Source organism: Physeter macrocephalus, chromosome 4, assembly GCF_002837175.3.
Source record: "Physeter macrocephalus isolate SW-GA chromosome 4, ASM283717v5, whole genome shotgun sequence".
Lineage (NCBI taxonomy): Eukaryota > Metazoa > Chordata > Mammalia > Artiodactyla > Physeteridae > Physeter > Physeter macrocephalus.
In genome coordinates this window covers 46,341,718-46,364,277 of record NC_041217.1, presented here as the reverse complement: position 1 = coordinate 46,364,277, position 22,560 = coordinate 46,341,718, and the positions used below count along the sequence as shown (strand labels likewise).

The 22,560-nt window shown below is 34.0% G+C and overlaps 1 protein-coding gene across 2 annotated transcripts in view; it reads left to right on the top strand.

Moving 5' to 3' along the window:
- The window catches only part of COP1 (COP1 E3 ubiquitin ligase), a 293,722-nt gene that overhangs the window by 214,186 nt on the left and 56,976 nt on the right, over positions 1-22,560 (top strand). For both annotated transcript variants that reach the window (XM_055084173.1, XM_007117809.4), the window contains 3 exons: positions 13,954-14,071; positions 16,787-16,911; positions 17,963-18,123. In XM_055084173.1, coding sequence (XP_054940148.1) covers positions 13,954-14,071; positions 16,787-16,911; positions 17,963-18,123 — 404 coding nt within the window. The remainder of the gene's footprint in view (positions 1-13,953; positions 14,072-16,786; positions 16,912-17,962; positions 18,124-22,560) is intronic.

Sequence of the window (22,560 nt, the reverse complement as noted above, 5' to 3'; positions counted from 1 at the left end):
CAAGTTTCAGTAGTTGTGGCGCATGGGCTTAGTTTTTCTGCAGCATGTGGGATCTTCCTGGACCAGGGTTTGAACCCGTGTCCCCTACATTGGCAGGCGGATTCTTAACCACTGCGCCACCAGGGAAGTCCCCAGAAGGTGAAGTCTTAACCACTGGACCTCCAGGGAAGTCCCTATATTTCAACTTTTATAATAGCTTTTTTCTGTTTTACAAGAGAAAAACATATTTCTCATTATCATGAACCTTAACATGGTACATTTTACCAGGTTGTAAAAACCTCAGGATTATCTGACAAAGGGATGTTTCTTCTAAATGTTGTTACTAGAGTAACTTGCTGTCATTCTTTGTCTTACAGGTATTTCTATTAAGAGTGAAACATGGCATTAGAAAAAGTATATTTTGTACTTTGAGTTCTTTTACTTTAGGTATTTGTTGAGTACGAGAGTGAAAGTGGGTGAAGTTTTTTTTTCTTTAAAGGACTTGTTTCTTCTTCTGAGTATTGTCAAAAAACGTATGCATTGTTCCTTATTCTCAAGCTCCATGGGAGCAAAGCAAAGAAGCCATTAGCACCAAATACTGAATGTAGATCTTCTTACTTCAGTTGGACAAATAAACAGGTGTAATTAATACTGGTCCATAGTCCATTATCTGCCATTTGAAAATCTAGAAAGCTCTAAATACCAAAAACTCATTTTCATTTTATGGCGTGATTAGATATAGAGCAGAGCTACTTATCTTTATATATCCTACTTCTTGTAATTGTTCATAAGTTTTCCAGTAGAAATATTAATGTATTTGATTACAGAGTGTGGACACAGACCTTACTTGGAGTGTTGCATAATATGAAGCATATTTCCTTTCAAAATCTGAAAAATTCAGAATTATGAAACTTATATGCCCCAAGTGCTTGGGATAAGGGATTGTGTTTCTGCACATTTGATTTGATGTTGGTAAACCTGTTTTAGTACTTTGCAAAAATTCTGATTTTAAAATACTCTTCATTACTAGGTAGCAAGGTAGATGGTTCTAGTTCTTTGTATTCAATAAAAAATTAAAGACTGGTCCAATAAAGATGTCAGATCATTAAAAATATTTTTGATAATAAATGGCTATGTGATTTTTGTCACAAACTTGGGATATAAAAAATTGAAAGACATTACTGTGAGGAAATTTTACATTTCTATGACTATATCTGTATAAATATATAAATGAACTGTAGGAATAGAATTAATGCTGAACAATAAGAATGGAATTCTAAGAGTAGGTAATATTCATTTGTAGTTACCAGAACACAGTCAGTACAAAAAAGGCAGAGGGAGAGGGTGTGCCACAACCTGTATTTCTAATAAAATATTACTTTTGTTTAATAATTATCAAAATTTGTTGTTTTTTATCAATTGTATACTGATAATTTTAATAGTAACTCAAGTGGAGAAAATATCTTACAATTGGAGCATTTTGGTCACAGAAAATTAAATTAATGTTTGTATTATATACATCCTTTTTTCAAAGAAGAGGGAATGCTAAATAAGACTTAGTCTAAAAAGACAGTATAAAATCAATGGGATATATTTTATTTTGCAAGGGGAACAAAAATACAAATTCAAGGAAAAGAGCATGTGAAGTTTTCCACTCTTAAAGAATATCTTGTTTATGTATATTTTTTAGTGGATGATGTTTGACATCAAATTACTGTGGTGTTTAGATTTCATTAGATATACTTAATTCATATTTTAAAATGTCATTTAAATATGTTATAAATGGCAAATGATGAAAAATTTTAGACATTGATTTAAAAATTTATGAGGGTATAGTTTTTTAGTATTCTTTTAGAAAAAAAATTAGAAGTCTGCTTGGTTAGTTAATTTTGGGACAGATATAGATAGATCATTGTAGATGGCAGAGAATCAATGAGTGGCTATTACTAGTCAAAAATTAGGTGCTAAATGCTTTAATTGTTAGATTAGTCTTTAAATGAGTTATTGCACAACATTAAATAAAAAATTAAATATTTTTAATTGTAAAGAAATGTGTATTTTTATGATACAAATCAAGGAGTTTTAGTAAGATATGGATTTTTTGATAAATTCATGCATAAATCTGCGAACCTGAACTCTCAACTATTGTAGAACCATCTGTGGTTGTAGAAAGAAGTTCAGAATCTCAAACTTTTTTCCTTGCCTGTACATGTGCTGACTCTTGCTTGCTCATGTTCTCTAGTGCTCTCTCTCAACTCCCCTTACTTCTTACTTCTTTTCCTTCTTTTTCTCTTTCCTTCTTTTTCTCTTCCATGAGAAATGTTACCCTAATCTTAAAAACAGAAAACACTATATGAACTACAAAATTATAACTTTTCTTGACCCCTGCCTGTCAAGAGAGCTGAGGTCACAAGGCAGGGTAACTGAATTCCAAGGAATGCCAAGCCCCTCCAAGGAAAGATAGGACATATGAACAGTTTCACCATTTGCAGACCACAAGAGGAAGAAGTAGCCACCATAGAAGCTGGTAAGAAGAAATGAGCTAAAATATTAACACATTCTTAAAGGTCAAGTGTGGGCTGGCATAGCACTGTAGAATAATTAGAAGTCCAGAACAAAAGAGGAATGCACACTTACTCATAAGCTTTTCTCCATGGCCCTCCACTGGCTGCTCACAAAATGAATGAGGCAAGACAGTAACCTACGTCAGTGGCAGTCAGAAGTTCATGTAGTGATAAGTTCCTGATGAAAGACCAGCACAAAATATCACCTTTTTCTCCAGACCCTCTTCTCATATCAAGCAGAAGCTTTAAGCTCTTAGGAGAGAAGCAGGAAAACTTCTTGGGCTCAGGATCCTACATCATACAAAGCAGAGATCTACTACCACTGATTGAGTGGCGTGAAAACTCTCTCTAGTCTAAGACCTGCCTCAGATGCTATGTAGAATTTGCCTGCCATGATGGTGAGGGGTTGGAATGCTTAAGAAGCCCCATACCAGAAACTCAGGCATGTGCATCTTCCTAGGACTCATGATGGAACAGAAGAACTGAGAACCCCTCTCCAAACAGAATCCTACCACCAGAAAAACAAGAAAGAGTCCTCTACCACTGGGGGAGGGACAGTAGCCTGGAGAAAGACCCTCTCCTAGGCTCAGACATGCAGAAATTGTTGAAAAGTAACAGTAGAGCAGGAATACTGAGAAGAGTTTCTCTTGCCCCAGGACCACACTAAGCACAAAGTGATGACAGCTCATTGCTGGAAAAATTTGAAGCCTGTGATGCACTTAACAACAGTGAGCTTAACAACCAAAACTCAGCTCAACCACTGACTAAGTTAGTTGATTCCATCACACTAATGGCCTGACAGAAAAAGAGGTACTCATTTCCAGGCAGAAATACTGTTTACCTCAGAGTCTACTGTTCTTTGTATGATCTCTTACCTTTAATTTAAAAGTATGTGGTATACAAATAAGTAAGAATAAGTATCCTGTTGTCAAGACTCAAAGGACTCATTCGTTTTATAGATAATGCAGATGTTGAGGTATGAGACAGAAATTTTAAAATAAATGATTACATGTTAAAGGATCTAGTGGGAAAGATAAACAACGTGCTTGAAAAGATGAAGAATTTCACCTGAGAAATGCAAAGTATTTTTTAAAAATGAAATGGAAATACTAGAAATACAAATCTTAATGTCGGAAACAAAGACTTTTTTGATGTGCTTATCAGCAGATTGGATACAAACTAAGAAAAAACTAGATGAACTTGAAGATAGGTCAATAGAAATTATCCAGAATGAAACACAAAGAAAAGAGTGGGAGAGAAAGACAGAACACAGTAGCAAAGAGTTGCTGGACAGTGTCAAACAGTCAAACACTTGTAATTGGAGTTGTAAAAGCAGAAGGAAAGAAGAGGAAAGAAGAAATATTTGAAGAGATAAAGACCAAGAATTTTTCAAGATGGGTGAAAGATAACCAACCTTAGATATCAGAAGTTCACAGAACCTCAAACACAATAAAAACAAAAACAGACCAGAAATACCTAGGTATATCATAGTCAAAATGTCCAAAACAATGAGAAATCTTGAAGACAGAGAAATATTATATACTGTGAAAGATAAAAATTATAGCAACCTTCTCATTATAAACTATACAGACCAAAAAACCAATGGAACCACCACACATTTAAAGTGCTAAAAAGTTTTTTCAACCCCTAATTCTATATCCAGCCAAAAATTCTTTTTTTACAAATAAAAACAAAGATTTTTCAAACAACCAAAAACTGTGGTTCAGTTAACTCCGGAACTGTTATAAGTTTAAGATGTTAATAACCCTACCTGCATGAATGGTTGGACAGATGGTTAGGTGGAGGATGGATGCATGGATACAAAAAGATGGTTCTATTCCAGGTATAAATTGCAGAAAATAGAAACAAAAGCAACCACTTGATTTTGTATAACTCTAGAATACTGAATTCTGAATAAAAGTATATTAGAAGACACATAGTAGGGGTGTGTTAGTATTAGGAAGCTGTGGTCATTCTGGGTTGAAACATCTGTGAGACCACCAGGTAAGTGATACTTAGCTGCACTCTGGATCCACAAATAGAATGTTATGATACTGATCAGCCTAAGCACAATGAACTTTGTAGTCTCCACTTTAATTACAGATCTGCTTATCCAATGTGTAACATATATCTAAAGATTTCTTACAGTCCCTAAAAGGAAAGTAAATAGTGATTAGAGGAACTAGACCATGTGCCATTAAAAAAAAAAAAAATTCCCCCCCTCTATCACATTAATCAGGATACCTGGAATTCTTTTCATCAGAATTATATCATTGATTTATTAACTTCACAAACACTTACTTTTAAAATAACTTTGTATTTGTTACTATGTATACAAAAATAAAAAATAATCCTACCCCTCAAGATGTCACAGTTAGGTAAGGCAGACAAGCAAATAAGTTATAGTATGTTGTAAAAAATAGCATTAGAATAGTGTTTTTACATTCTGAGACATATCAGTCTTTTTTTAGAAGCTGAAACATTATTCATGTCTGGGCCCTATCATAGACCTACTGAATTAGAATCTTCAGAGAGGAAACCAAGCATTTGTATTTTGAAATTGCTCCTTATATCATTTTCATGTGTACCCCCTCCCTCTGTCTTCTCCTGGGACAAGAATAACTGTGCTAAAAATATTTACAGGTTCCTGAATTGGTGGAACAAGAATTTGGAAATGTAGATATAGGCTAAATAATGAAGACCCTTTATATGTCATAGTAAGAAAGCTGTTTTTGTCTGATGAACATAATGGAATTAAAATACTAAGTGTCTGTTTTAATAGCATTTAGCAAAACATAAGGACAAAATCTGTCTAGTAAAAGAAAAACCAAATTGTTTTTTCTTATGAACTATTATTATTGAGATAATAAGGATTCATTATGACTTTTAAAAAAGCATAAAGGAGGTCATTAAATAGACTGAACCCCAAATCTACGTTATCTTTTGCACTTAAATTCTCCATTTTAGATTAGTTTTCAGTCATGTACTTACATGGAGTCTCCCTATTATATTACTGCTATAGAAAGACACTTGCTATAGAATGACACTTAATATAGAAATATACTTTATATTAATACAAATACCCTGGATTGGATGAAAGTACCTCTGGAAATGGAGGGACAGCTGTGAAATACACCAGAAAAGTAGTTACTTGACGTAGTGAAAGGTTAATCAGTCTTTTATTTTGAAACTTGCTGCAAATGGTTATACCAATTGAAGTAATAAGATTCTCAAAAGGGAGTTCTGGGGGGCTACCCTGGTGGCGCAGTGGTTGAGAGTCCGCCTGCCGATGCAGGGGACACGGGTTCGTGCCCTGGTCTGGGAAGATCCCACATCCCACGGAGCGGCTGGGCCCGTGAGCCATGGCTGAGCCTGCATGTCTGGAGCCTGTGCTCCGCATTGGGAGAGGCAACAACAGTGAGAGGCCCGTGTACCGCAAAAAAAAAAAAAAAAAAAAGGGAGTTCTGGTTCTAACAGTGTGATAGACTAGATAAACTGAAAATCCCCTGCCAATTAACATTTTATTTATTTTACATAAACATTATTTTAGATAAAATATATAAAATATTATTTTAGATGCATAGCTTATAAAGTATTGAAATCACAAAGGGTCACAGACGAAGCAGAATATAAAAACCAGAGAAGTAAACATGTGAGCTGAAGTTACGTTGCCTGGTGGTGATGGAAAGTTGCTGTCCTCAGTAATCCAGAGACCTGGATATTGAAGAGTTAGTGGGGAGGGAACAGGTGGTGTGGACCTGGGAAGTGTGTACCTGGGGTGTTGTAATTGCCTATCTGCGTATCTACATGGGGAAATCTCCAGAAACTTTGTCTTAGCCTGGGCTCTGAGTGGTGGAGAGGAGCTGGACCCCTGAGAATTCTAACCACTGACTTCATGGCATAGGATGCTTCTTCTTCTTGCCCCTACCACAGAGAAACAGACAAAAGAAGAGAATTAAATCAAGAATTGAATAAAATACAAGGAGAGAAATCTTGTGAGCAAAGAAATTCATACATGTGGGTAAATCTTAGCATTGACTGTATAAAACAACAACAACAATAATAGAAAAATAAGAGTAATTTGGATGTTTTAAAAAGATGGAAGTAAAAATTTGGACAATCAAAGTGTAACCCAGGTTTTGGAGGCGTATTGATGAAATGGAAAAAACAATCTAAGGTTTTTGTATAATCTGTGTAACAATATTAATTAACTTTGTCCTTCAAGTCATACGTTTATTCTACAATTTCAAGCGTAATCATTAAAGAATAGAAATAGAATCTCTACTTCCAAACCTACGGTAGGAGAGAAAACTCAATTTGTATTAAAAAGAACTCAATCTATAGCAGGCAGAAAACGAGGAAATGAAGAACCATAGAAAAAGCCAGGATAAAAAGTAAAAACTAAGGTGATGAGAGTTAATCCAAACATCTGACTAATCTGAACACAGTAAATTGAAACATTAAATTTACCAGTTCAAAGACCAAATCCCCTGATTGGGTTATTTTATTAAAATTTTAGAAGTTTTCAGCTAAATGCTGTATAAAAACTATTTAGTTTTTTCTTTTTTTCTTTTGGTTCTTTCCTACTACCATTAATTTAGACAACCATTTTGTGAAAAGAGGTTGAAGTAAAGCAGATCAGTAAAGACTGAAGCAAATTAATTCTCACAAAATAAATATTCACATATTTTTACAGGTGCTTAGTTTGGCTATACGTAAACTTAGCAAACTAGGAAATAATTTTCTACTACATTGAGGAAATAATTTTCTACTGTGTTTTGAGTATGTATTTCAGTCTTTTATTTCTAGTGTGGGCATGCCCATTTTATATTTCTAAAGCCATTTAGATTTGCAAGACATTGCCTCTGAATTTAGATTTATGATGTTTGAATAATCTTATAAAAATCTAATTTTTTAAAAAATATCACCTACTAAGCAGAAGAGGAAAACAGATCCTTAAATTTCCCTGGTAAGTAGCACACATTTTATTATGTAGAAGCTGATTCTAAAGAAGGCAAACCGCGAAACCAGGAAATTTTGCCCACATTTTGTGCTTATTTAATGTTTTATAAGCCACTGTGAATATTTTAGATTGTGTGGTTTATGTTTATCTGTAACCTACTACAGTAGTATGGTAATAAAACTATATATTCCACAAGTAATTCATTGTGTATACTTTCAGATGAATTCAAATAACAAACACAAACATTAAAACTCTTCTATACATGATACATATTTTTCTGCATTTCCAAGTGATAAAGCTTACAATGATATCATTGTTTAGTCACTAATGTCTATGTACAGAACATTGTACTGGGTCGTATTAGTGACCCAGTAGATTTAAACAATATTTTCCCTGTTGCCAGTCTAGTTTTAGAGACAGCACAAGAGAAACTCTTTTAGAGGAAACACATTTTCTTCCATCAGAGATCATTAAAACCAACAAATCATGAACATACACAAATAGATATTATTGGAAAAAATAGGTGTTATTGATATTTTGAACTGGATTTGGGGGTGGTCATAGTAGTGATTTGTAAAAGTTTTTATTTGCCCATGAACTTTGGAATTAAGCATTAAAAATTCATTAATATACTCTCTCCCTACCATAAAAAGAGATAAATTTGGGAAAAAATTAATGAAGTCGTTTTTTCATAGTGATCAAAAATAAAATTATTAATTTTCAAATTCTGTCTCTTCAGATTTCTCAAGAGTTGGCAGGTGGTAAGGAAAGCCAAATGTAGGGAGAGAATAGGCTTAGAAAAGGGCTCCTGTTCCTCCTTGGGCTCTAACCAGAGCAGCTCTTACTTTACTCGGTTTTATATCCTGAGGTTCTAAGTAAGTTAAGCCAGGGAGGATATTGTTATAAATGTTTCTGCTACTTTTTCTTAACTGAGATTTTGTTTTTGGTTTTAATTTTGGGAAAATATATTGATACATAACTGAGACTTATTTTTAAAGACTTTTTTTTTTTAGTACAGTTTTAGGTTCACACCAAAATTGAGAGGGAGATAACAGAGAGTTCCCCTATGCCTCCTGCCCTACCCATGCATAACCCCCCATTATCAATATCTCCCTCCAGAGTTGTACACTTGTTACAATTGATGAATATACATTGACACATCATAATCACCATTTCACTTGTGGTATTGTACGTTCTATGGATTTGGACAAATGTATTCATCATCATAGTATCATATAGAGTATTTTCACTGCTCTAAAAATCCTCTGTGTTCTGCCTTTAAGAACCTGATCAAGCTTCTAGAAATAAATCTGACAAAATTATGGAGGACTCCTATGACTGGATCCTTCTGGAATTTTTAACCTCAGACTTGTCCACACTGAGCCTTCAGCAATTCACCTGTTACAGTTCAAATTTTTATACCCAGTTTCTGTTTCCCCATGGCAATTTCTCCTTGTGAGTCTCTGCTCTGATAAGCTATGACTCCCTGTATTTGCTTTTGTCTTTCCAATCTTTGTGTCAGCGGTTGACCTTGGCCCTCACCTCTCTTATGGATCCTAGAATAGTTGTTGATTTTTTAGTTTTTTCACCTTTTAGTTGTTGTTAGGATGGAGTGTTAACTTCTAAGCATCTTATGTGTAGAACTGGAAAACTTATTCGTTTGTTTTTAACTGCTGCTGATTTGATGATTGTAGCTTAATCTCTAATGTACAGATATATAGTTTCTACTTCTGTGACACTAGGGGAATATCACAATTGCTTGTGCATCTTTTGCAGACTGGTAAGGAGGCGTGACTCAAAGTAAAGCATACATAATAGTGGGCTAAAGTTAATATGTCTTTCTAGGGTTTTATATACGGTGAAAAAATAAGCAATGACAGTTTCTGATTCTTTCTCAAATGATGAACAAAGATCTAACAACCAGATTCAGAGCTGGTGTTAAAAGCAGATGCTTCCAAAGTATTCCATGTGCATTTGTATTATTTACCTTATACTTGCTTGATCTTTCTGTTTCCAAAGATTAGCTTTCTTTCAGATCTCTGAGGTGGTATTTTAGGATATCATCAAAGGCTTAAAGGAGATAAAAATGATTTAATTATTGTTTTTAATAACAGTCATGATAGCTATATGAGATAAATATCAGTAACCAGTGGACCTGTGTGTTTTTAAATACTAAAGTTATTTGCCCTCCTAAGGAAAGCTTTCTAAGGATTTCTCCAACTTGCTTTCTCATCCCAACCCTATCTTGGTGATATCCAAAAGCTGGAACATAGAGAATTTTTATAAATTCTCAAGCATCTGGGAAACCTGAAAATAGTATTGAGGATTTTAAAAATTCAGTTTGATCTCTGATTGGCCATATTGTCTTCTTGCTTTTTGGAACACAGTCTTGAGTGGTTGTGTCATAAACTATTTAAAAACTTTGACTTATCAGTTATAGTTGGTTTATTCTTACTTTAATAGAAGGTAATGAACTGTTCATTAAACATTAAGTTCAATAAGATATTTCTACACCTATTCCAGACAAATTATTTCCACCCTTTTATTTTAGCATATCAGCAATGATTACCTTATTAATGGTGAAACTGTGTTTGTTTGGGTGTTTTGCTTTGTTTTGGTTTATTTTTTTTAGTATCCCTATAGGAAAATTATTCATTGTACTGGAAATTGTTCTTTGTTGGTATTCCTCTTCATGGTTTTACAAGTAGCATAGTTTGATTAAAAAGTTAAAGAAAAAGAAACAGATTCTGTTTACATTGAAAAGGCCATGGGGGCATTTAACTAAGCAATCAAATTTAGGACCACTAATGGAACAAACATTGTATGCCTCCTGATGTGATGCAGTAGGAAGGACCATCAGTTTTATAGTAATCTTGTCAAAGATATGTAATAAGAGCATAATTATGAGAAAACATTCAGACAAATTTAGACTTGTGGAACACTTTGCAAAACAACTAGCCTAGATGTTTCAAAAATAACAGTATTATGAAAATGTTATATATAAAATGACAGTCATAGAAACTAAATATAGTGTGTGACCCTTTAGCAAAATTAAATAAACAGTCTCCAGGATATTTTTTAAACAGTTGGTCTATTTGAATACAGAATACATATTAAATTATATTCTCATGTCAATATTAATTTCTTGAGTACGACATATGATATTGTTGAAGCGTTTTCTTCTTTATAGAAGGTGGGTGCCGACATTTTTATGGGTAAAGTATCCTGGTATTTAAAACTTACTTTCAGATGGTTCAAGGGGGAAAAAAAGTACGTGTGCTTGTTTGTTTTTAGAAGGGAGAATAAAGCAAATTTTGTAAAATGCTTACAGTTGGTGAGTCTAGATTGAAAGGTACAAAGGTATTCATTGTATTATTCTTTCAACTTTTCTGCAGATTTGAAATTTTTCAAAGTAAAAAAGGGGGAAAAGAAAAATAGAGATGGGATCATATACTATATCTTCAAATTATTAAGACTATTAGAATTATAGTGACACTTCAGAAAGACTTCCCTTTTATAAAGGAAAGAAAATTATTGAGGACTTAACCTACTTACCTAAATTATTTATATCATAATATTGCTAAAGTATATGCACAAATGTACAACTGAAGATCACCTTTGTGTGTTCCTAGCTCTTAAAGCAACTATAAAGTCAAGTCAAATTCTAACTAAATACAGTGAAAATATAAAACCAAAAAAAGAAAAGAAACCCAACATGATGACATAATAACAGTAACGTGATAGCTAGTATATATTTTGCTGAAAATAAATCGCACATGGTAAGCTCGTTCTGAGTACTGCAGTACAATTTCTTTTGAGGCTGCCATGTCTACAGAAACACCTGCATTTCTTACTCAGTCTCCACACTACTTTTCTCATTCCAGCTACTGAAAAATCTTTTTGCAGTGCACAGTGACATAATTTAACCTTTACTTATACCTCTATATCTTTTACATATTACATCCCCCTTTTTTTTTTTTTTTTTTTTTTTTTTTTTTTTTTTTTGCGGTACGCCCAGCCTCTCCGCGGCATGTGGGATCTTCCCGGACCGGGGCACAAACCCGTGTCCCCTGCATCGGCAGGCGGACGCTCAACCACTGCGCCACCAGGGAAGCCCCCCCTTTTGTTTTTTTATTAGCGTGAGAATGAGGTGGTATATCATTATACTGTAGTATGCTATTTTATAGTATCATTATTTTCAGCTTATAAAATAACTTGAGAAATTAAAGACTTATTTTACTAAAATGTTTTTCAATTTTGAATTATTTACTGCAAGAGAGAAGTTTACTGTCTTTTACTGATAAATTTAACATGAGCACAGCAGATGAAGGAGGATTTTCTTCTTCCATTTTTACTCTAACACATGCCGAACAGATTACAGCTATACATTTGTACTTCCACAGGATAAGCTAAATGCTGTCATTTGAGGTGATCACTTAATGCAATTACAATAATAAACATAAACTGCAATGTGGGAATACTTTTCCATATAAGCAACAAAAATACTGGCAAATTTATAAAAATGAACCAACATTATAGTTATGGAACTTTGAAAACCAGCAGCCTTGCTGTCACCACTGGGGTAAAAACTGGTTTTGGAGCGTCTCAAAAATCCCCATTTCCAGATCACTTTCACTATTTGACCTGACTTACAACTCACTAGAAAAGAAAAAGCTCCATTTGCAAGATGTTGTTTCTGTTTGACCTGATTCAGAGTCTCCATGGGAAAAGACCTGTACCCAGGGTAGTGTTGAAAACAATCAGATGTAGTATCACAACTATCAAAGGCTGTGATACCAGTTGGGGCAAACAAGAGCAAAACAATTTTGAGGAAAAAGAAAAATTTGGAGGACTTTTTCTTCCCAATTTCAAAATTACAAAGTTGTAGTTATTAAGGCATTGCTGTACTGGCAGAAGAGTAGACATCTGTGGATCAGTTGATTAGAATTAAGAATCCAAAAGAAAATCCCTATTTATAGTCCATTCATTTCCAACAGAGGTGCCAAAGCGGTTCATTGGGGAAAAAGTCTGTTCTCAAATGATACTGGGACAACTGGATTCATATCCATCCACGTGCAAAAAGATGACCTAAGACCCTTACTTCACACCATACACACAGAAATTAACTTAAAATTGATCACAGACTTAAACGTAAGAACCAAAACAATAAAGCTGTAGGAAAAAAATAGAAAAATCTTTAAGATCTTGGATTAGTTTTCATATTTACAACACCAAGAGTGTGTTCTATGAAAGAAAAAAAGATAAATTGGACATTATCAAAGTTCAAAACTTCTGTACTTATCTAAAAAGATAAGCAACAGAAAGGTTGAAAATATTTGCAAAACACATTTCGGATATGTATCCAAAATTTTCAGAGAACTCAAGTAAAGGAATTGGAACCATCATGTATTGCTGGTGGGAATGTGAAATGGTACAGTGACCAGTTTGTCAGTTTCTTAAAAAGTTAAGCACAGAATTATCACGTGACACAGTAATTACACTTTTCAGATATCTGCCTGAGGCCTAGATAAATGTCCACACAAAGATTTGAATGCGATTGTTTATAGCAGCATTATTCACAATAACCAAAAAATGGAAACAAATATCCATAAACTGGTGAGTGGACAGACAAGATGTGGTATATCCATGCAATGGATACTGTTCAGCAATAGAAAAATAATTAACTGCTGACACATGTTAAAAGATGGATTGACTGCAAAAACATCGTGTAAAGTGTAAGAAGCCATCCATACATAAAAGTCACATATTGTATGGTTTCATTTATATAAAGTGTTCAGAAAAGGCAAACTTATAGAGGTAAAATACAGTGGTTGCCCTAGGGTGGTGGGTGGTAAATGTGCGTGAGGGATCTTATTGGGATGAAGAAAATGTTCTAAAACTGATTTATGGTGTTGGTTGCACCACTGGGTAACGTTACTAAAAATCATTGAATTATGTACTTACACTGAGTAGATTTTTATTATATGTAAAATGTGTCTCAAAAAAGTGTATTTTAAAAAGAAAATGTGGGGAATAAAATTATATTTCATTTTGTTTAACCAGAAACCCAAAATGTTTACATTACTTTTATAAAGCCATCAAAATGTAAGGATACGTTAAAAATTTTCCAGTTATTTTGAATCCTTAATACTGTTTCTAGAGCCAGGATCTCAAGAAATATCAGTGGAACTCCCTTTCAGACTGACATTGGCATATGTATATACACTTTTTTACACAACCATAGTCTCCTAGATTCAAAACAGAAAACCTGCTGCATCTTCTTATCTTTGAAAATGAGTCATTGCCCTTAGTTTTCTGACTGTTATAGGTGGGATATTGTTTCTTAAACATTTGATGAAAAACACCCAAACCAGTTAAAATAAGCTTTGCCTTCCATTTCTTCGTTTACTACATTTTTCTCTTTTTGTTTGTTTTGTTTTATTTTAGATCACTGTGTTCACTACTATGATCTTCGTAACACTAAACAGCCAATCATGGTATTCAAAGGACACCGAAAAGCAGTCTCTTATGCAAAGTTTGTGAGTGGTGAGGAAATTGTCTCTGCGTGAGTATTACCCTTTTCAGAAGTTGAGCTTAACATGCCATCATTTACCAGTTTGTAATGTCACCGTGAGTTTTGTGAAGATTAACACTGTGGTATATGCACTTTTTCTTAAATAGTAGATTTTCATAACTTGTCTAATTAAAATACATGTATATTCTAGTCTGTATTGCTCACTTTTATATGTTATTTGTGAATAAAATCCAGATGATACTATTTTTTAATGTTGCCCCCTTAAACATTTGAACTTCAGATTGGATTTCAGCCCCTGCTCCTTAAAAAGAGAGAAGCAATATAGTCGATGCAGTAGGTTGAGAAGTGTTTTATTTATTTAAGACCACTAATATGTTATTATATAATTATCTATATTGCAGTATAGTAGTATCATTTTTGGTTTTAAACAATATTTGGTTGACTTTCATGATTCCATGTTATTTGATCTCCCTATGATTTCGTGGTGAGTTTTAAATATGTTTTGAAGAGAACTTTCTAAATGTGACTGCTTACACCTGACAAATATCCTTTGAGAAGCCTTCTGAACTAGAGAATCATAAAATAAGCTTTTAGTTGTCTTTTGTTTTGTTGAAGGAAACAAGATGTCAACCAGGTAAATAAATCTCAATTGCTAAAATACTGTTGAGTAAGCTTTTCTACTAAGAGACAGTCTCTTCTTTCTGTTATCCATATCATTGTTCTCTTTATTTTGTATTATTCTAGTAAATACCCATTCTCAGTCTCCTTTTTTTCATACATATTATTTCTTCTCAAGCCTAATTGTACATTGTTTTCTTTCTTTCACATAGTTTCTAATATCTCTTAGGAGATTATTAATGCCAGTGCCTTATACTTGGGATCTCCCACCACATCTGCCTCCATACTGGTTGCTCTAGATAAGAACTTGGTAATTTGAGTTGATTTAACAAGGTAATTTGAATTGAGTTACAAAAAGGGAAAAAAAGAAAGTGAGAGCTGAGCTTTCTAAGTGGAGTTAATAGAGGAAATTAGTTCACAAATCTAAATTAAGTGGTAACCAGTCAAAAAGTATCCCATCTTTAGGAGTAATAATGGGCAGTAAATAATTAAAATTTTATTCAGATTCAAATATGAACGATAGATTATACATTAAAAGTATTTTTCTTAAATTTCAGACTTATAAGTGTTGAATCAATTAGTTTGATTTCAACTAGTTGAAGTATATGTATACTTAATTGTATAAACTGGAAATCTTAGTTGACCTTTTTAATGCAGATTTGTGGTTTGTATATTCACCAGTCTTTTTTCCTTCTTAGTTTTTATAAATCATGATGATTTTCCTCTTGGACATATTTGTGTTAGAAGTATGTAAGACATTTACCCACAAGTATGTTTGGAAATATTAAAAAGTAATATTAAACTATATACATATTGCTGCAGCCTCTGAATTCTTGGACTGTGCACATACACACACGTACACATATAAAGGGATTTTTTTTCAATGCAATATTGTTGAGCAAAAAACAAACTTAAAACAACATAAGTGTCAGAAATTCCCTGGCAGTCCAGTGGTTAGCACTCGGCGCTTCTACTGCTGGGGACTGGGTTCAATCCCAGGTTAGGGAACTAGGATCCCACAAGCCACGTGGCGTGGCCAAAAAAAAACAACATAAATGTCAAAGAATAGATGTTATGTTGAAAAATGATGAGAAGCAATAGAGAAGTGTTAGGAGTGTGGCCTCTGAGATGACAGTTTCAATCTTGGCTCTACTATTTACTAGCTGTGGTACCTTGAAAATATCCTTAACCTTCTAAATCTGTTTCCTCACCTCTGAAATGGAGCTAATAATACTACTGATTTTGTGAATCTCTGAATAAAATAATCTATGTAAAACATTTAGCGTGGTGCCCTGTTCTGTGAATGTTAGAGCAAGAGAAAAGATGATTTATTGTGTAGTCATTAATAAAGATATAGAAACATATTTATTTTACATAAACAATGTAAAACAAATTTGTTGAACGAGGAAGAAGCACTTTACAAAATAATATGTGTTGTTATGATCCAATTTTTGTAACAAAAAGTCAGAAGAAAACAAAAATATGATATTTTATGCAAATCCTAAGACTGTCTTTGTGTGATAGGATTAGCAGTGATTTTTGTATTCAATTATTTTTTGATTAATAGCTGCATTTGCATATTACTTTATTAAGATAAACTATATAGACCATTCAACCATTCATAGTATTCCACCCCTGTAGGTACAACCAAGCTGTGAAAATATCAGTAGTTTATATTCAGTATACTAATATGATTCAGCAGTTGAAAAGTAAGTCAAATCAACTGGAACAATTGAAATTAAGCACAGCTGCCAATAGAACTCTCTTGTTGTTTAATGGTGATGGTATGTTGGCTAATGTTTGTTACTTCCTACGTGCCCAGGTACTGTTGAAAGCATTTAGAATGAATTAATTTAATTTTTGCAGTATCTTATAGAATTCATCTAATTCTGTAAGATAGGAATCATTATATTTCACATTTAACTGATGAAAAAATTGAGGCCAAAGTGGTTGTATAACTTTCCTAAGGTCAAAAGCAAACTAATGGCATATTGACCATTCTGACTCAGGCAGTCTAGCTCCAGAGTCTGCATTCTCAACCACCAAACTGGATTGCCTCTAATTAGTAGTGATGGGTTTCATGTAATGAGATCTTAAAGTTGTTCTAACTTTTTGTGTTTATCTCAGTTCAACAGACAGCCAGCTAAAGCTGTGGAATGTAGGGAAGCCATACTGTCTACGTTCCTTCAAGGGTCATATCAATGAAAAAAACTTTGTAGGCCTCGCTTCCAATGGAGATTATATAGCTTGTGGTAAGTGGAACTGTCGTTTCCTGGAACTTTTAAATAGATATCTGTCACTGAAATTGCATTCAGTGGAACAGACTACATACCAATTCAGGAAATGATCTATACATTCAGAAGGTAGCACGTTGAATTAACTCAGATTAGAAAAAGCATTAGTCCTTCTCTCCTTCACTGAGCACAAGCCCTGACCACATGAAATAGCATAGATTGTTAAATATGTTTTGTAGTTGTTCTCTGGTAAAATATAATTTCTATAGATGTTATGTAGAAGACAGAAAATATTAGTTTCTGCTGATATCTTAATTTTGGAGACATTTGTCTTCTAAAGCTTGATGTTCATTTTCCCCTATATAATGTTCCCTTCAATAAACAGTTTGTTTGAGTAGTCTTGATCTGTTATTCTAGGACTTTCATTGTTGATAATTTATACAAATTTAAATTAGAAGTAGAAACGTCAAATTTGGTACTATTCAAATGCTTTAATACATCTGATGCCTGAATATATGAACTTTCGTCAGTACTTTCAAGGGACTTGGCCTTTTATTCAGTAAAGTTGACTATCTCTGCATGTATATGAACCTAAACCCTGTCAAAGCAAATCTCTTACTTTGATAGACTGCTCAAAAATATAGGTTTTTAGACTACTCATCTTTTATTGGGGAATGGGAAATAAGTTTTGTAGATTATTAAAATCTGCCTTTTTAAGTGCTATAACTTTCTTATTCCCCTCTAGATAAAAATCTTTATAAATGTAATTCAAGATCATGCTATAATAACACACTCTGGTTCTTCTCTAGACCTCTGCTAAAATGATTTTTGTATCAGTATTGTTATATCATTTGACAGTGGGTTATTTCTTTAGGAAAGTATAAGTTTTTTTCTGTGAATCCTTTTCTCATATGATTCCCAAGAAAGCCTGTGCTCTGGTCTTTCATATTTTACCATAAAAGATTAGTAGTCTTTGAACTTAAACGTTGAGTGATAGTTACCTTATGAATGTGATATCGTAATTCTAAGTTCTCCCACTCTAAAAAAATTACTTTTAAATTTTTTTCAGGAAGTGAGAACAACTCTCTTTACCTGTACTATAAAGGACTTTCTAAGACTTTGCTAACTTTTAAGTTTGATACGGTCAAAAGTGTTCTGGACAAAGACCGAAAAGAAGATGATACAAATGAGTTCGTTAGTGCTGTGTGCTGGAGGGCACTGCCAGATGGGGTGAGTTTTTATATCAGTTTTTTCACCTTGGTGTCTCATATAATGCATTGTGTTTATGTATACACAGGTAAGTTTTTTTAAGTTTAAAATATAAATTGATATGTTATATACATTTTTTTTTGCTTAGTATTGCATCACCAAAGGAAACAGGCATTTAGAAAGTAGTAATTGAAATGTCACAAATGGAACAGTAATTGGAGTGTCACTTCATGCTGACATGATGTCTCTCCTGTGTGCCCATAGCATCATATGCATACCTCTGTTACAGCATTATCATATTATCTCTATCTCTTCTCCTATAGGACTGGAAATTTCTCCAGAAAACACACTGTGTCTCATTTTCCTTATTAGTCACATGCAGTATAGGTTCAGTAAACATTCAGTTGAACCTGGTATTGTATTAGAAGGAAAAATTTTGATGTAGGTAAAGGAGAGTGGCCTGTATGTATACCTAATTAAATACTATTTCAGGGTAGAATTGCTCTCTACAAAATACGTTTATACAGGAATATTTAAACACATTCAGTTAACAAGCAAGTTGCACTTCTAGGTTGCCCCAAAAAAGTTTCCTCAAACTTGTCATTTATTTATACATTTTAAAGTGCAGGCTTTCTCATAAGTTATATGAAGAAATAATCGTTTTTATTGTCTTGATTTTGTAAACATTAGTCATGCATTAATGTCATCTTTTTAAAAATAGCTTTTTAGGTGCTGACTTGGTTTTAGTTTTGACACCAAAAAATTCTACTTGATGGTTACTTTAAGACATCTGAGTTCCAGGTACAGTTTATTTAGGTATATTCAAGCTATCTTGTTTACAGTTCTATTATTCAACTTCAGTTTTGGCAATGGCAGATTAGGTGATTTGGACCAACCCTCCGTCTAAGTAGAAGTGGAAAAGTTAGACCAAGTATTCAATATATATATTTTAAAAACCAACACCTGTTTTAAGTCATTGGAAAGTAAACAAGATAGAAAAGAATTACCAGTCTAGGAATGTGAGCCTGGCTTTTGAGTATTCTTTTCCCCTGGGAGCATTTGCCAATTTTGGTAGAATGGCTGAGAGCACTTATGGTAGCTTCACGGGGGCACAGGGAATGGAGTCTAGTGCTCACCACCATATGGGTGAACTCACCTTGGTTTAGGTCCCCAAAGGGCTCTAGTCTAGGGTAAAGCAGTAGAGGATAAGCCCCCAGTGATTTTGCAACTCAACTTCAGATCATATCAATCCTGAGTAAATTGAGGTGATCTTAGATTGCTAGTGTTAACATGCAAAATTAAATCCTCTCTGCAAGAAAACCTTCTAAAGAAGATCATCTCAGAATTTTATTTTTTTCAAAATTGCAAATATAACTAGGACACAACAAAAAATAGACATAGGAAAAGGCAAGACGACATGAATAAATTTAGTATAAGCATTGAACAATAGAAACAAAATCACAGCAGCTCTGGATATTATCAGACATAGCCTGAAAATAACCATGCTGACAAGATGAAAGACAAGGTTGAAAATTTCAATTGGGAAATTAGAAGTATTTTTAAAATGAAAATTCTAGAACTAAAAAAATATAATTACCAAAATTAAGAACTTAGTGGATGGATTGACTGGAAGATAAGACACAGTTGAAAAAATAATTAATGAACTTTTAGGAAAATTAGAAGAAAATATACAGAAGGAAGCATGGAGAGACAAAAAATGATGGAAAAAAAGAGAAAAGAGATAGAGGTTGAAGTAGGAAAGTTGAACATACTCAATAGGAGACCTAAAAGGAGGGGAGAGAAATAATGCAGCCAAAGCAGATATTAGAAATCATTATTGTTGAAAGCTTTACAAAATTGATGAAAGACAGTAAGGCAGAGATTCAATAAGCCTTCATACGCCAGAGAATAAATGACTTGAAACCTACATTGTGAGTACAGATTTAATATCAGCTCTGGACCCTGAACAGACCTAGGCCTGCTGAAAATCTGACCTTGGGTCTGCCTTCTCATAGCACTCTTCTGTGGAAATAAATTAAGACAAATAAGGAATGTTATGTGCTAAGAGCTAGTTATCTCTTAAATTTATTATGAACTCTCATCTGTATTGCCTCTGGACTGAGAGAATTGTGAGTTGACATGTTGGCCTTACATCTGTGCAATGTGAACAATACAAGACTGGCAGGAAACCAAGGCACATCTCTGTATTGAGGTGAACCACCTGCACTTCAGCTGTCCTTGGCAGCTGTGCTCACTCTATGTGGTTTGATCTAAGAAGCTATGCATGTGAATAGTTGCTTGGCCTCCTGATGAGTGTGAAGATGCTGTGCATGCTCAATATCCTATCTTATATCCTATAAAGCTAACTATCTGCTAGATTAAAACTAACTGCACCTGATCCTGTGACCCCTGCTGGTGGTGGGACACATCATAGTGAAACTGCTGAAAATAAAATACAATGGGGGATTCTTAAAGGAAGGCAGAGAAAAACTGTCTTCAAAGGATGAATAAGTAGACTGACGGCCAACTTCCCAGTGAAGCAGCAGAAATCAAAAGATAGTGGAGCCAGATCTTCAGTGTGTAAAGGAAAATACCTGCCAATCTAAAATTCCATATCCAATGAAAATCTCTCAAGACAAAGGTAAAATAAAGACATTTTTAGATGAATGAAAATGAAGATTTTGCCACCAGCAGACTTACACTAAAGAAAATTTTAAAGGTAATTCTTAAGGCAGAAGGAAAATGCAGAAAATGAAGACAAAGGTAAGACATGCAGAAAGGAAAGGAAAGCAATAGAAATGGTAAATATGCAGTAAATCTAAATTCATGTTGACTGTATAAAGCAATGATGTCTTGTTGGACTTAATACACACATAGAATTAAGTACTTGATGATAATAACGTAAGTCAGAAGAATAAATGTAATTAAAATGTTCTCAATTCCTTGTTTTGTCAAGGAAGGTGGCAAAAGAACTAATTAATGTTAGACTGAAAGGATGCATATTGTAGGTCATAGGATAACCCTCAAAGTAAGTTCTTAAAGAACGCTACCTAGACCAAAACAGCAGCATCACCAGGGAACTTGTTTATTTCACAATAAAAAGATGAAAAGTTCTGTAACTCACTTCAGTACCATTCCAGATTTAATTTAAATCTGACTTTTATATAACTGTCACTTGGATTAGCTACAAAAAATAACTTAATTTCCTTATTTTAGATGAGGCAGAAGGAGTGAGACACTCCTTTGTTCATTTATTGAGCAGATACTTAGTATTTACAGTCATAGTTCTAGATACTGGAGATAAACTCTAAACAAAACTGTAAGAAGAAGTTCTGGCCCTCTTAGGAGACTTAGAATATTATGTGCTGGAGCAGACAAAATATATACATATATATATATATATATATATATATATATATATATATATATGAAGGTGACAAGTGCTTTGGGAAAAAACTAAGCAGGAAAGTGGGATGGGGGTACTAGAGTAGGGAGTTGTAATTTTCAATTGGTGGTGACAATGCCTTACTGAGTAGCTGAATTAGAGCAAAGACTAGAAGGAGATGAAGATGTAATCCATGTTTAAATGTAGGAAAAGAGTATTCCAGGTGTAGTAAACAGTTCAAAGGTCTTGAAGAAAGAATGCGATTAGTGTTCCAGGAACAGAAAGAAGGCCAGTGTTGCTGTACTACAGTGGTCTAGGTGGGGAGTAGTAGATAATTTCAGAGCAGTGAAGAAGAGCTGTTTCAATAGAGCACGTTTACCATTGTAAGGACTTTTGTTTCTCCTGGGAGTTGGGGGCTGTGGTAAGATTTTGAGCAAAGTAGTGATACAATATGACTTAAATTTTAAAAAAATCAGTTTGGCTGTTTTGTAGAGAACAGACATAGGAATCAGGAAGGCTGTTGTAATAATCCAGGTAAGATTAAATAGTGGTAAGCCAGTGAGAAGTAGTCAGATCTTGTTCATATTTTAAAACTGGAATAAATAGAATTGACAATAGATTACATGTGGAGAACAATAGAGAAAAGTCTAGGATGACACTGAGGTTTTTTCCCCAAGCATCTTTAAGAGTGGAATTGCCGTTCCTTAAGATGGAGAAGACTACCAGAGGAACTGTCTTATGGGAGAAGATCAGGGGAGAAGACCAGGAGTTGACCTCTAGACCAGCCTGATTTGAGAGTTACTAAAAATACTAAGTGGAGATGTCAATTTTGGATTCACAGGAAAGTTGTGAACTGGTTAAGTTTGAGGTACTACTTGCCATGTAAGTGGACCTGCCAAGTTGGAGTTCACAGCAGATTGTGGGGCTAGGCATATAAATTTGGTAGCTGTCAACATATGATATTTAAGCAAGAAATGGGATAAGATCTCTCCAAGGAAGTGTAATCAGAGATTAGAAGTAGTATGAGTACCTTGCTTGAGGGTACTTCAGTGTTCAGTGATTTAGGCAATGAG